The sequence below is a fragment of the Mytilus edulis genome, chromosome 7 (genome assembly GCF_963676685.1).
Source record: "Mytilus edulis chromosome 7, xbMytEdul2.2, whole genome shotgun sequence".
Classification (NCBI taxonomy): domain Eukaryota; kingdom Metazoa; phylum Mollusca; class Bivalvia; order Mytilida; family Mytilidae; genus Mytilus; species Mytilus edulis.
This window is the reverse complement of record NC_092350.1, coordinates 25,349,047-25,364,194: the sequence shown is the minus strand read 5'-3', so window position 1 is coordinate 25,364,194 and position 15,148 is coordinate 25,349,047. Positions and strand designations below refer to the sequence as shown.

At 32.2% G+C, this 15,148-nt stretch overlaps 1 protein-coding gene across 1 annotated transcript in view; it reads left to right on the top strand.

The window, feature by feature from the left end:
• LOC139481139 (isocitrate dehydrogenase [NADP] cytoplasmic-like) overlaps nucleotides 1–12,035 on the top strand; it is a 35,825-nt gene extending 23,790 nt beyond the window's left edge. Inside the window, exons 6-13 of the mRNA XM_071264252.1 lie at nucleotides 631–791; nucleotides 3,385–3,531; nucleotides 3,813–3,880; nucleotides 5,150–5,218; nucleotides 6,415–6,566; nucleotides 7,072–7,212; nucleotides 7,677–7,839; nucleotides 10,480–12,035. Coding sequence (XP_071120353.1) covers nucleotides 631–791; nucleotides 3,385–3,531; nucleotides 3,813–3,880; nucleotides 5,150–5,218; nucleotides 6,415–6,566; nucleotides 7,072–7,212; nucleotides 7,677–7,839; nucleotides 10,480–10,561 — 983 coding nt within the window. The 3' untranslated portion in view covers nucleotides 10,562–12,035. The remainder of the gene's footprint in view (nucleotides 1–630; nucleotides 792–3,384; nucleotides 3,532–3,812; nucleotides 3,881–5,149; nucleotides 5,219–6,414; nucleotides 6,567–7,071; nucleotides 7,213–7,676; nucleotides 7,840–10,479) is intronic.
• Nucleotides 12,036–15,148: the final 3,113 nt, after the last annotated feature.

Here is a 15,148-nt window from a genome sequence, read left to right as displayed (position 1 = left end):
GTTTTTAATGAAGTTGAAGTACAATCAACTTGAAACTTAGTACACAAGTTACCTATGACAATGATATTTCTAATTTTAATGCCAAATTAGAATTTTGACCCCAATTTTATGGTCCTCTGAACGTAGAAATTATAGTGCGAGTGGAGCATCCTTGTTCTATGGACACATTAGTCCTAGTTAGATATATTTAAGACAAAAATATTTGTATTGGTGTGTTCTGTTTGATGAATGAGCATAATTAACATGATGAATAACCAAAATCTAGGCTAAACTCTAGCAGAGGGGGACATTAAGTTTTACCCTTGTCCGTCTGTATGTCCCAAAATTGGTTTCCATTTTCCAACGTGACTTTGCCTCAACCAAACATCATGAAACCTTTATACAATACTTATTACCACAAAACTTAGATGAAATACAAATTTGAGTATAGTCACTTTTATGGTTCTTGAGTTAGAGTCTTTAAAATGTTGTGTATGCAAGCGGGGGCATCATCTGTTTCCATGGGGACACATTCTCCATTTATTTTTGATTCGTTTTCCATTGATTCTGGTGATTTGAAAATAATGCATGTCTGCTCTCATAATCTAATTGTATATATATATAAAATATTGTAACTCCATTCTTTTTCAGAGTTTAAATTGAAGAAGATGTGGAAATCTCCAAATGGCACAATACGTAATATTCTTGGAGGTACTGTATTTCGTGAGGCTATCATTTGTAAAAACATACCAAGACTGGTTCCAGGTTGGAAGAAAAGTATTGTTATAGGACGTCATGCTTATGGAGATCAGGTAATCAATGATATCCAGTTTAAACTTTTCATAAACATGATAAATGAAATATTCAGTTTGTAAATGATTTAAAAGGCAAATTTATACAACAAAAAGGTCAAATACCAGCTATTTGAAACTAAATTATATGAGATTCATTTAGGTAACTTTTCCTGCATGTTCAGAGGAATAATGATGTCTACATATACATTAAAGAAATGATGTCTGATTGCCAATAAAACAACAATCAACCAGAGTCAAATTGAAGTGAATTATAGCAGCCTACGGTCACTGCACACATGACAAAAAACTACAATGAAGTGAATTATAGCAGCCTACGGTCACTGCACACATGACAAAAAACTACAATGAAGTGAATTATAGCAGCCTACGGTCACTGCACACATGACAAAAAACTACAATGAAGTGAATTATAGCAGCCTACGGTCACTGCACACATGTCAAAAAACTACAATGAAGTGAATTATAGCACCTACGGTCACTGCACACATGACAAAAAACTACAATGAAGTGAATTATAGCAGCCTACGGCCACTGCACACATGACAAAAAACTACAATGAAGTGAATTATAGCAGCCTACGGTCACTGCACACATGACAAAAAACTACAATGAAGTGAATTATAGCAGCCTACGGTCACTGCACACATGACAAAAAACTACAATGAAGTGAATTATAGCAGCCTAAGGTCACTGCACACATGACAAAAAACTACAATGAAGTGAGTTATAGCAGCCTACGGTCACTGCACACATGACAAAAAACTACAATGAAGTGAACTATAGCAGCCTAAGGTCACTGCACACATGACAAAAAACTACAATGAAGTGAATTATAGCAGCCTACGGTCACTGCACACATGACAAAAAACTACAATGAAGTGAATTATAGCAGCCTAAGGTCACTGCACACATGACAAAAAACTACAATGAAGTGAATTATAGCAGCCTACGGTCACTGCACACATGACAAAAAACTACAATCAAGTGAATTATAGCAGCCTACGGTCACTGCACACATGACAAAAAACTACAATGAAGTGAATTATAGCAGCCTAAGGTCACTGCACTCATGACAAAAAACTACAATGAAGTGAATTATAGCAGCCTACGGTCACTGCACACATGACAAAAAACTACAATGAAGTGAATTATAGCAGCCTACGGTCACTGCACACATGACAAAAAACTACAATGAAGTGAATTATAGCAGCCTAAGGTCACTGCACTCATGACAAAAAACTACAATGAAGTGAATTATAGCAGCCTACGGTCACTGCACACATGACAAAAAACTACAATGAAGTGAATTATAGCAGCCTACGGTCACTGCACACATGACAAAAAACTACAATGAAGTGAATTATAGCAGCCTACGGTCACTGCACTCATGACAAAAAACTACAATGAAGTGAATTATAGCAGCCTACGGTCACTGCACACATGACAAAAAACTACAATGAGCATAAGCCATACTTTATTGTCTGCTATTAAAGGCACTGATATGACAATGTGAAACAATTTAAACAAAAAGTCAGATTTATGACAAAGCAATAAAAGAAAACAAATTTGGAAGACAGCTACAAACACCAATCACTCCTGACTTGAAACAGGCACATATAAGAATATAACGAAAATGTTTGTGAGTGCTCAACCTTCCCTTACCTGGTCAAATGCTGGTACAGCGGTGTAACAGCAGAGTTTGAGATTAAAAAGTAAAAAAAAACAGTGTAAAAAGTCAATAAAACAACTAATAAATTAATCATATAAAAATAAAAAGAAGTGGTAAGATTGCAAATGAGACAACTCTCCGCAAGAGACCAAATGACACAGAAATTAACCAATAAATACGTCTACAGTAAAGATTTCAACAATGAGTTAAACCCATATCAATATCAGCTATGAACATGATAAAACATCCTGAAGAAATGTAAAACAAATTCAAACAAGAAAATTAACGACCCAAGTTATGTACAATTAATAAACGAAAAAACAAATATTGTATGATAAACAGCAAGAAACGACAACCTCTGAATTACAGGCTCCTGACTTTGAAGAGGCACATACACAATGTGATGGGGTTGAACTAGTTTGAAGGCATGTCAATCTCTCCATAACCTGTGACCAGGGTGTAACAGTACAGCATAGGAACTTACTATTAAAATCAAGTTAAAAAGGCTTAACTCCTCATATCAATACACCTGGACTAAAGTATCATTGGAATTAGTATGAAGATGCCATAAACAGTCTAAGAAGCATGAACATGTGCAATACCAAAATACAAGTTTGACTTTAAAGAACATGTGGATCATTTAAGTCTTTGATTTTGGAGGTGTCCAGATTTTGTTTGTATCTAGACAAATGTAATACCATGAAACACTGACAATGAGAAGAAGAAAAAAACTTCTGAGGTCTCACGTAATAAATTTCACCAAAGAAGAAACAGATATCCATATTGCCTCATGTATGATGTAATGATAGGTAGTGGCAGTTTACTTTCTGTGGTAAAGCATTTGTGAAGTGCCACCAGATATAGCCATAAATCTACCATGCTTGTGTTTAGAGTTAATAATGATGTCTTTTCTGTTTTCAGTATAAAGCCACAGATTTTGTTGTGCCAGGTGCAGGGAAATTAGAGATGAAGTTCACACCATCTTATGGTGGCGAAGAAATGCAATACACTGTTTTTGATTTCCAAGATGGAGGAGGAGTTGCTATGGGAATGTATAACACAGATAAGGTAAGAAACTGTACACAAGGTCATTATGGCATCCAGCAATAGCATTAGACAATTGTTGATAATTGTTTCTTATATCTGTGGAATATACATATTTGGTTTATCATTTACACCCAGACACGGAAAAAGAAAAATGGAGGATGAAAATTATAAAAAATTATTAAAAGTTCTTAAAAATTGATGTAGATTGTGCTTTGTTTTTTTAAACAGATGAGAGTACACATGTACATTATATTTTAGCTTGAGTGTATCAAATTATCAAGTTTTGATTTGTTTTTTTCCAGAGTATAACAGACTTTGCCCATTGTTCCTTCACATTTGCCTTACAGAAAGAATGGCCATTGTATCTAAGGTAAAGTATATAATCAGTTTATTATATATGAATAAAAATAAAAGCATTTTTTTTTTACAATCGTATGCATCTCATTGGAGAAGAACAGAAGTACTGTTACTGAACTCAATGATGGTGCATTAAATTAAGAGAATACATAGACTGATAGAGTAAATGATGAGCAAAGTTCAACATGTTCAACTCACAGATTTTGAAATGTAAAAAAAATGTGTTCATAGTTTTAATCGCAAGAACAATTTTTATGGCCCCGCAACAAAGTTGTCGGTGCCATATAGGTTTACCCTTCTCCATAATTTCTGTCATTCCACAACAAACCATTATACAGAGTTTTTTCTAAAACGCCCTCAGATATTGGGCTGATTTTCAGTATGTGAGTTAACCATGATGAGTTACAGATCAAGTTTAAGTTTCGTTCTGCTCCACTAATTTTTGTTGAAATTACGGGCTTTGGACTTTGATAAATTATTGAAAATCACAGTTATACCAGCTATACGCTCCCAGATTTTGAGCTGATTTTTTATATGTGAGACTACCATGACTACCATAATGTTTGTGTCCACATGTGTTATTGAAATTGCAGATTTTTCAACTTTTAGGGATGGGGCCATTCGTGTCGCTTTGACACATCTAGTCTTCTCTGATATTATATCTATATGTAAAATGCATGGTGTTCCCATATATATATATTCCTGCAGTTAAATTTTTTATGCCCCACCTACGATAGTAGAGGGGCATTATGTTTTCTGGTCTGTTCGTTCGTCCGTCTGTCCCGCTTCAGGTTAAAGTTTTTGGTCAAGGTAGTTTTTGATGAAGTTGAAGTCCAATCAACTTGAAACTTAGTACACATGTTCCCTATGATATTATCTTTCTAATTTTAATGCCTAATTATATTTTTTATCCAATTTCACGGTCCATTGAACATGGAAAATGATAGTGCGAGTGGGGCATTGGTGTACTTTGGACACATTCTTGTTTTAATAAGATTTTGTAAACTTTGTGCATGTTAATCTTTTCTAGAATTGACCTTCATTTGGAACTCTTAAACCCAAACATTTGAAAGCAAAGGGTGTATTAACACCTGAATAAGTCTAACAGGATCTACATGACCTAACTGGACATTACAAGAATAGCCAAATTCGTCAATGGTCAACTTTGCCTGAGGGAGTTGTAAAAACAATATCCTGCCATCTCAAACATTATTTTGATCAAGTAGTATTTTATGCTGATGTATAATGCTCTCACTAATATATTCTTCATTTATTACTTTAGTACAAAGAATACTATCTTGAAGAAATATGATGGAAGATTTAAAGATATATTCCAGGAAATTTATGACAGGTGAGTAAATATATATATGTTCATTTCCTGACAACCCTATTAAAGTCAATTATGCTATTGTCTCCCTTAGCAGAGGCAAAATGACTTTTTTTTTATTTTGGTTTCAAAAGAAAAAATATGTTTGCTTTGACAAATACCCCTTTTCTTCATGTACATGTTCTTATGCATTGCAAAATTAACATAGTTGAAGATTTTATAATTCAAGAATAAATAATTCATTAAAAGTTGTTATATATAAACTTGTATTGTACAAGAGTAACTAGTTCCCTTTAAAGAAATATAAAAAAAAAATAGATAGTCTGAAGGTGATCAAAAACCTTTAAATTATTTTGAATGCTACTCTCTAAAATCTCTACAAGGGATGCATTGTAAATAATATTTCAACTTTAAATTACTTATAGGGAACAATTAAATTATGCCCTCTCCAACTGGACATGCAGCAATCAATACTTAACTTATTTTCAATGCCAGACTAATATTGCCAGTCTTCCACTTTTATAATTGAAGAATTTTATATTTTGTTTTAATGTATGAACAGTTGACCTCATTTTCTTGGATCAAATTAAATTTATGTGATAGTTGTAGTAAAGCTTTATATATAGGATTATCGACATAATTACAATGATTAGTAAAGAAGGCGAGACATTCAGTGTGTGCACTCTTGTTTTAAAAAGCAAGAAAGGGAAGAAAATATATTCATAATAAGAAAACATGTTAAACCTAACAATTTTGTGTCTGTCCTAAGTCAGGAGCATCTGTCCTTTGTTATTCTTGTATATTATTATAATTTTAGTTCATTTATATGTTTTAGAGTTTAGTATGATATCTTTTTCACTGAACTAGTACACATTTTTGTTTAGGAGCTAGCTCATGTAGCTGTAGGCTGTTGTCTCTTTTTAAACAATCACTTAAAGCTGTTATTTAATCTATCTGTTAGAGAGAAAGAAAAAAGTAAAGAAAATTATCTTTTCATTGGTAATTTATGCAACAAAATATTTTGGAAAGATTTTTTAATAATATTTGCGTAAAACATTAGAGACAAGACTTTATTTCATGTATATGTAAAAACAAATATCATGTTTTTGTAAAACAAATCTTTTACATGAGGGAATCATTCATGTTCTTACAGTACATTTTACTATTCCTAGTCTACAAGAAAAAAAATGTTCAAAATCATGTTTTATTTATCTTGACAGTCAGTATAAGAAAAAGTTTGAAGATAAGAAAATATGGTATGAACACAGACTTATTGATGATATGGTAGCTTATGCCATGAAATCAGAAGGAGGCTTTGTTTGGGCCTGTAAAAATTATGATGGTGATGTACAATCAGATTCTGTAGCACAAGGTAAGTTCTATTCTTGTCCTGTTTTCACAAGAAACACAATGGTATGAAGCTATGAATCATTATAATGCATATAATGCAACACTGCTTGTAACAATCATTTTGATTGGATAATATCACCTATTTCCATGGCATCAATTTACAATAGATGTGATAAAAATGTGCACACAAACACCAGTCGATGTATGGTAGATTTTAAATGTATGTTTTGACGTTGTTTTCTGTCAGTTTCATTAGAGTGGAGATTACAATACAGTTATCTCCTAAATGTATTTATTTGTGCCAAACGGTGCTTTAATTGCCTTGATATTCAAATAAAAGGTAATATCTTTAAACAACATTTAAGATGCCACATTTACTATTATTTGAAATATTTCAGATAAAATCTTAGGTGAAGGCACATTCATTTAATTTGATGTCCAGTTTAAGTTTATATAGTGATAGAGTAAAATAGATAAATCAACAACAAAAAATATTACTAATTTATAACATGTTTATTTATTTGCAGGCTTTGGATCCCTAGGAATGATGACCAGTGTATTGATCTGCCCTGATGGTAAATCTATTGAATCAGAAGCTGCCCATGGGACTGTCACTAGACATTACAGATTCCATCAACAGAAAAAAGAGACATCAACTAACTCTGTTGGTAAGATCTCCAATGTTTAAAAAAATCACACTTATTGCTGCTATAAATGGTCTTTTATAAAAATCAAAAGAATTTAAAGATAAGATATTTTATGCATTATACATATTATTATACACCAAATTGAAACTTAAAATTAACATTTTGTGCAGAATTTTATCGCTGTTTTGAAGACCCATTGATGGCCTTAGGTTGTTATTTGCTCTTTGCTTGGGTTGTGGACCTTGGACATATTTCCATTCTCAATTTTTTTTTTAATATGAATATTGAAACAATTTCAGTTTAGACTTTCAATAAATTAAGTAATAGTTATGTCTCTTGATTTGTTTAACACTGGTTTTTGTATTTTGAGTCAAACTACACATATTTGGAAACTTTTCAGGGTGACAAGAGTAGATAATAACTCCAAATCAATGTAAAGAAATTTAAAAGATCCAAAAATTACTTATTTATTTTTTTCATTCCAGCATCCATATTTGCATGGACAAGAGGATTAGCACATAGAGCCAAAATAGATGAGAATTCCGAGCTGAAGAAATTTGTTGAAAGTTTAGAAGCAGCCTGTGTTGGAGTTATAGAGTCTGGTAAAATGACAAAAGATTTAGCCATCTGTATCAAAGGAATGGATAGGTAAATGTCACAAGGATTTAAACATGTATAAAGTAGTTATCTTTTATCTGTGGATTGTACTATTGATAAATAGGCAGATGTGGATTGAATGCCAATAAGACCACTACCCACCAGAGTTCAAATGATGTGGATGTAATCAATTATAGTAAACTGTACAGCCTTCAATAATGAGAAAAAATCCCATTACTTTAAGTCAACCATAAAAAAACTCTGACAAAAAAAAATATGAAACAATTTAAGGTGGTATCCAACACCTTGACTAAAATTTATTGTCTTGTTTAATTTTCATAACATTTTGACTAAATATTTACTTTGACCCTTTGAAAAAAATATAAAAATTTCAAAAAAAATAAACAAATCAATCTCTCGGAAAAAATTGGTATGATACATAGCAGTTTGAATAACACCAATTTTGATCATTGAAAAGCTTAATATTTCCTTTACAATACCACGTCATTAAAATGTTTAGCTGATTTTACAGAGTTATCTCCCTGTAGTGTTAGGTACCACCTTAACCCTTTCAACGCTACACAAAAAAATAGAAAAATGGCTGCTGCTGCTGCATTTTTTTTTAGTACATTCATTAGAACAGTATTTTCCTTTTCAGACTGCTGTATCTTTTTTATTATATGAGATACAGAGAAAGTTATTGCATGAAAAATGCTCAGGAGAGCATGAACTGTAATGTTAGGCAATTATTTTACTGAAATTTTTATCAGGTTACCTGCCTTTTCAGGTAATTAACAGGTAAAAGGTGTAATTTATTACATTTGTGTTGAATTTTGAATAAAAACTACTTTCAGTCTTCATTTATTTTGTTGTTTTATCTGCCATATTGTAAAGAAGACACCAGTTGCCCGATTCCGTAGCGTATTGTACCATACATAACGTTTTATGTAATCGTGGCACAAATAAATAGCTCCGTCCTAAAAAATTTCAGTCGACCTCCGTTTTCCCCCCTTTTTCTACGTCTCGTAATGATCGATCAAATCATATTTCCCACACGAATTTTATGTAATAAACACATTGAGATAACAAGAAACCTTTTAACTAATCCTCGTTGTAAGTTTCGCCAAGGAAATGCTGAAATTTTTCCATATTTACAGCTTCGTTTCCGATTTCCGCCATTTGCATTTGTCAAAATATTTGTTTTTATTTTCCTTCTATTTTCCTTCTACTGCATGATTTTACTATAAAAATTGTCGGGATTTCAAGCGCAAATGAGACCTTGCATATCCTAGATTCAAACGAGGAAAAATTAGAGAGAACCCGAATGAAAACCGAATGGTTTAAGAGTCCTTATGAAAAATCCTTTTTCATCGCGGCATATGCCGCGAATAGCAGTGGCGAACGGCGTACGTCATCGCGGCATATGCCGTGTATAGCGTTGAAAGGGTTAAACAAGAAAACTAACAGCCTAATTTATAACAAATCAATTTTACGAAAAAACAAATATGACAGACATGAACCAACAACAATGACTGAACTACAGACCACTGACCTGATACAGGCACATATAGAATGTACTTTGATTAACCTATTTGCTGCTGTTTCAGAAAGAGTTCTCCCCAATTTGTATAATATGGCAATGCAACTCTCCAAAGTTTTTGGGATTGTTTTTTTGGTAGCTTTTATTTTCCGTTAAAAAATGTCATTAAAGTTTGTGTTCAATGTTCATGATGTTGTTATGCTCTTTTTTCTGATGTATTCCCCCTTGTCTACTTTTATTCATGTAACAAACAAGCACACAGTTACAAAACTTGTCTCATACCTCTATTGCTCTGAGGAGAGGGCATTGAAGTGTTTTAAACATAACTTAAAAAAATACAATTGAATACAACACATAAATATAACATGAAATATTATAGAATCAAACACAGTTTTGCTAGAGGTTATTGGTGTGTAAAACAGGGCGATTAACTCACATACTCAAAAAAAGTCCAAAGGACTTTTTGGACTTTTATGTTAAGTTTGTGAGTAAGAGCCCCAGTTTACACATCAAAAACTCTAGAAAAATGTGTTTAATCCGTATAATTCTTAAGCCAAATATTTGCGATTATTAATTCACATGTTGTTATTTACTGGCTACTATAATTATGTTTAAATGCATGATTGACATGACGTAACTAAGGAGTTATGACCGCCATATTGACTATCTAAAACCCATAAATGTTGGATTAATGCAACCAAATCTAAAATAAAGTAGTACCTCCTTCCAAAACGTCACTTTAATGAGATATCAGAATTTTAAGCATACAAGTTATGAAATAGTCTTTTGCTTTAAATTTTTATAATATCATATATTTTCAAAGCTGTAATGCATTATTTCTTTAATGTTCTGTATTCATTTGAATAGAAACAACTGTTATGTATTTGTTTTTCAATTGCAATTTGCTGAAAATCCAAGGATCCCTGCATGCATGTGTATCATGCATCAATAGATCAGTGAAAGTTACCAAAGTAGTTACGGAACATGGTTTATCGAAGTGTAAACCAAGAAAAAAAATCTAACTGACCAATCCAATTCAAGTATTAATAGATATGCAAATCATAGAATTATCAAATACAACACAAAGATAACATTAAAAAAATGAAATTATACATGTAATAATTCACCATGTAATTAATTTATTTTTTCAGTGTGGTAAGAAAAGACTACCTAAACACCTTTGAATTCATTGATGCAGTAGCAGAAGATTTACAGAAAAGATTACAGAGTTGACTAGAAGAGAGCAAACTTTAGGGACTTACAATTTAGGGTGATCATACTAAGTGTTCAAAACATACCATTGTCACTGCCCAATGGCCAATTAGTTGGACTGACCTTCATTAGACATATTTTAAACTAACACATTCCTTTTTATTTGACAAAGCTATTCCTGCATTTTGCCATGACCTTTTTTTTTATGGAAAAGCTGTAATCAACCTTTCAAACATTTTTTGCTTTTATAATTTATAAAAGGGCAGATTTTATTTTCTATCTGAAATTGTTTCTGGGATTCAATTTCATTTTATAGCATAATCATGTATAAAAGTGTTTGCCTGTTTTTCTAGTACTATACATGTTGTTGAAAACACATAATGATTTTTAGAAGTGTATTTGGCAAGTAAAAATAGCAGATATGATTTGTTTGTTACCTGTTTAAAACTACAGAAACCTTTCTGTAATTGTGATTAAATAAGCATTATTTTTGATTGATTTGATTTTAAATGATTATCTGTTTTGGTATAAATATTATGATTGTTAAGAATGCTTGTATACTAGTTATCTTTTCTTTAAGATTATTTTTTAACTTTTAAGTATACATGCTGGAAATTCATGTGATTTATTTCGGGTAGTTACCTTATTATTTTGACTTTTTAATCTTTTTAAACTCAATTATATATTTGATACATAAAGCTTTTAAATGGCAGATTTTATATCAAGCTTTACATATTTTAATATTTCTTAACTTTTAAATTTGTTAGAATATTTAGTCATTTTAATTTATCTGCTTGCATATTGTAATTTGCTTTTAAAATATGTTGTTGTTATAATAATTACTTCTTCAGTATTAACCAGATTAATATATAAATAAATAATGTGATGAAATTGTGCAATCATGTTCTCTTTAAAAGATAAGTTTATGTAAATCAAAATTGATTGTGTATAAATGGCATTTGTTTGTTAACATGGTTTATGTGAATATTTCTAAAAACTATTAAATGATAGACACAGCTTTAAATATGGATGGCATTTTTTCATATCCTTCATGTCAGAACAAAATAGTTATGTTAAAGATTTTTATGAACTTATTTTTAGTAATATTTTCATATTAATTGTGTGAATTCTGTTTACAAAAACAAATTATGAAAGTAAAACAGACGCTACTTCGTTTTTATTCTACAATATTTTCATACAAAAACTATTTTCTTTCATTGAAGGACATTGAATAATTAATTTTGAATGATCCAAGCTTCAGGCTTTCTGTTATTACATGTTTAAAATGAATTAATTGATAAATACTGCAATAAATGATAAAAAATTGTTTTTAAGATATAAGCAGTAAACATGTGTGTATGTTTTTTTATGGGTATTTTTGTGTATCATTTGAATTTTGTTAATGTAGTGAATGTTATTATTAGTTATTACAAGGCAATCTTTTCAGTACACTGTGATGATCTAAAAATTATTTAAAAATAAAAGTTTAATTCTATTTTCATTGATTTTTCTATGCATAATGAAGACACAGATCTAGTTAATGTTTCTAACATGAAAAAAATATGACTTACTTATATAATTAAACAAGAATGTGTCCATAGTACTGGAATGCCGACTCGCACTATCATTTTCTATGTTCAGTGGACCATGAAATTGGGATAACAACTCTTTTTTGGCATTAATATCAGAAAGATCATATCAAAGTAAACATGTGTACTAAGTTTCAAGTTGTTCAGACTTCAACTTCAAACTACCTTGATCAAAAACTTTAACCTGAAGCGGGAAAGACAGCAAACGGATGCACAAACGGGCGCACAGATCAGAAAACATAATGCCCCTCTACTTTCGTAGGTTTAGTGGTATTTAGCATGTAAAATTGAGAATGGAAATGGGGAATGTGTCAAAGAGACAACAACCCGACCAAATAAAAAACAACAGCAGAGGGTCCCCAACAGGTCTTCAATGTAGCGAGAAATTCCCGCACCCGGAGGCGTCCTTCAGCTGGCCCCTAAACAAATATATACCAGTCCAGTGATAATGAACGCCATACTAATTTCCAAATTGTACACAAGAAACTAAAATTAAAATAATACAAGACTAACAAAGGCCAGAGGCTCCTGACTTGGGACAGGCCCAAAAATGCGGCGGGGTTAAACATGTTTGTGAGATCTCAACCCTCCCCCTATACCTCTAACCAATGTAGTAAAGTAAACGCATAACAATACGCACATTAAAATTCAGTTCAAGAGAAATCCGAGTCCGATTGTCAGAAGATGTAACCAAAGAAAATAAACAAAATGACAATAATACATAAATAACAACAGACTACTAGCAGTTAACTGACATGCCAGCTCCAGACTTCAATTAAACTGACTGAAAGATTATGATTTCATCATATGAACATCAGGCACAATCCTTCCCGTTAGGGGTTTATTATCATACCATCATAACATATATGAGAAGAACATAACCTGTGTCATGCCAACAACTGTTTTTAAAAAATAATGTGTTTAGTTCCGATGCAAAGACCTTATCAGTGACTCAATATTAACGCCAAAATATGCAATCTTTAATGACTTGACAACAGTATCATAGTTATATCCCTTCTTAATAAGTCTATTCAAAGGTTTTGTAAGTTTCAAGGTGAATACTGACACCTTTGTGCTTTATAAAGAATATTACCATAAAAAATTGGATGTGAAATACCTGAACGTATTAGAAGTCTGCATGTTGAGCTATATTTACGAATGATGTCTTTATACCGATGATAAAATTTAGTAAATGTTTTGACATATATATTACTATTCTAATATTCACATGCAGTGATAACGTCATAATGAATTTGCAACAAACCTCATTTATTCCAACTTGTACGTGGGATTAACAAATTTGTAGATAAGACCTTGTCAGCCAGTCAACATGTTGACAGTATTTGGTATATGAGACAAGTGTGAGAAGTATTTGTTGGTCTTGCATATGTCAACTGTTCTTGACCTCAAGTTCATGCTCCAGTACTTAGTCAGGTATTTATGGTTTTGGTCTGGTTTTCAGTAACGTTACATCAACAATATATATATATATATATTAGAGCCCAGGTGGTCGTGTGGTCTAGCGGGACGGCTGCAGTGCAGGCGATTTGGTGTCACGATATCACAGTAGCATGGGTTCGAATCCCGGCGAGGGAAGAACCAAAAATTTGCGAAAGCAAATTTACAGATCTAACATTGTTGGGTTGATGTTTAGACGAGTTGTATATATATATATATATATACAACTCGTCTAAACATCAACCCAACAAGAAGAGCCAAAGGGAAGAACCAAAAATTTGCGAAAGCAAATTTACAGATCTAACATTGTTGGATCTGTAAATTTGCTTTCGCAAATTTTTGGTTCTTCCCTGTTGGGTTGATGTTTAGACGAGTTGTATATATATATATATATATACAACTCGTCTAAACATCAACCCAACAATGTTAGATCTGTAAATTTGCTTTCGCAAATTTTTGGTTCTTCCCTCGCCGGGATTCGAACCCATGCTACTGTGATATCGTGACACCAAATCGCCTGCACTGCAGCCGTCCCGCTAGACCACACGACCACCTGGGCTCTAAAAAAAGAGCTTTCGCTGGCCGTGTGTTACCTTTCCTCGTCAGTTTTAATCTAGCGGCGTACTACAGTACATGATATATAAGGCATGAAGATGTTATTGTTACAGATCAGCTTAATTATCTATAGTAAAGGATCCTACAAATGTAATATACAGTCACAGAAAATAATTATATTTATAAGTACGTCTGAGTCAGTGACAACTCTACAACAGATGTATCCATCAGATTGCCATCAATGATGGTGATACATGGCTGTGTACATAATGTATATACAATATACAACTCGTCTAAACATCAACCCAACAATGTTAGATCTGTAAATTTGCTTTCGCATATTTCGCATATATATATATATGGTAACCGTATATGCATTGGTTTCAAAGTGTACCAATCAGTATCAGGCCTGTTTTTCAGTTACATTACATTATAGGTGAACAGTATTGAGTATATGCTTTAGTTTCAAAGTGGGTCATACATATTTCTTTTGGTCATGTCTTTTATTTCACTCAAGATTCATTTAGGATAAGGTATGTTTTTAATAACAATGCAAGATAGATACGCAATACCGTTATTTAGTATGCAAATTTCCATTTGGAAGAGTGTATGTCTGTTTTACATTTGTTATATAAGCTATTTCAATTGATATTTAACAGAGCGTCCTTTTATGTTGTAAGTACAACTATTACAGGTTAGGGTGAAGGTTGGTGCCTGTTAAAACCTTAGGTGTTTCTTGGTTCTTGTTTTTTTTTATATAGATAAGACTTGGTTTTCCTGCTTGAATGGTTTTACAATAGTAACTTGTCAGGCCCTTAATAGCAAGCTGTTTCAGTGTGATCTGTGTTGAAGGCCGTACTTTGAACTATATTGGCTTCCTAATTATTACAAATAATTACTTGGATGGAGAGTTGTCTCATTGACATTCTTACAATAACTTCATTATACAAGTAACCCTGTTGAAGAAGACACTAGTGATAATAAATTGGACTCAGTTGAAGCTTCA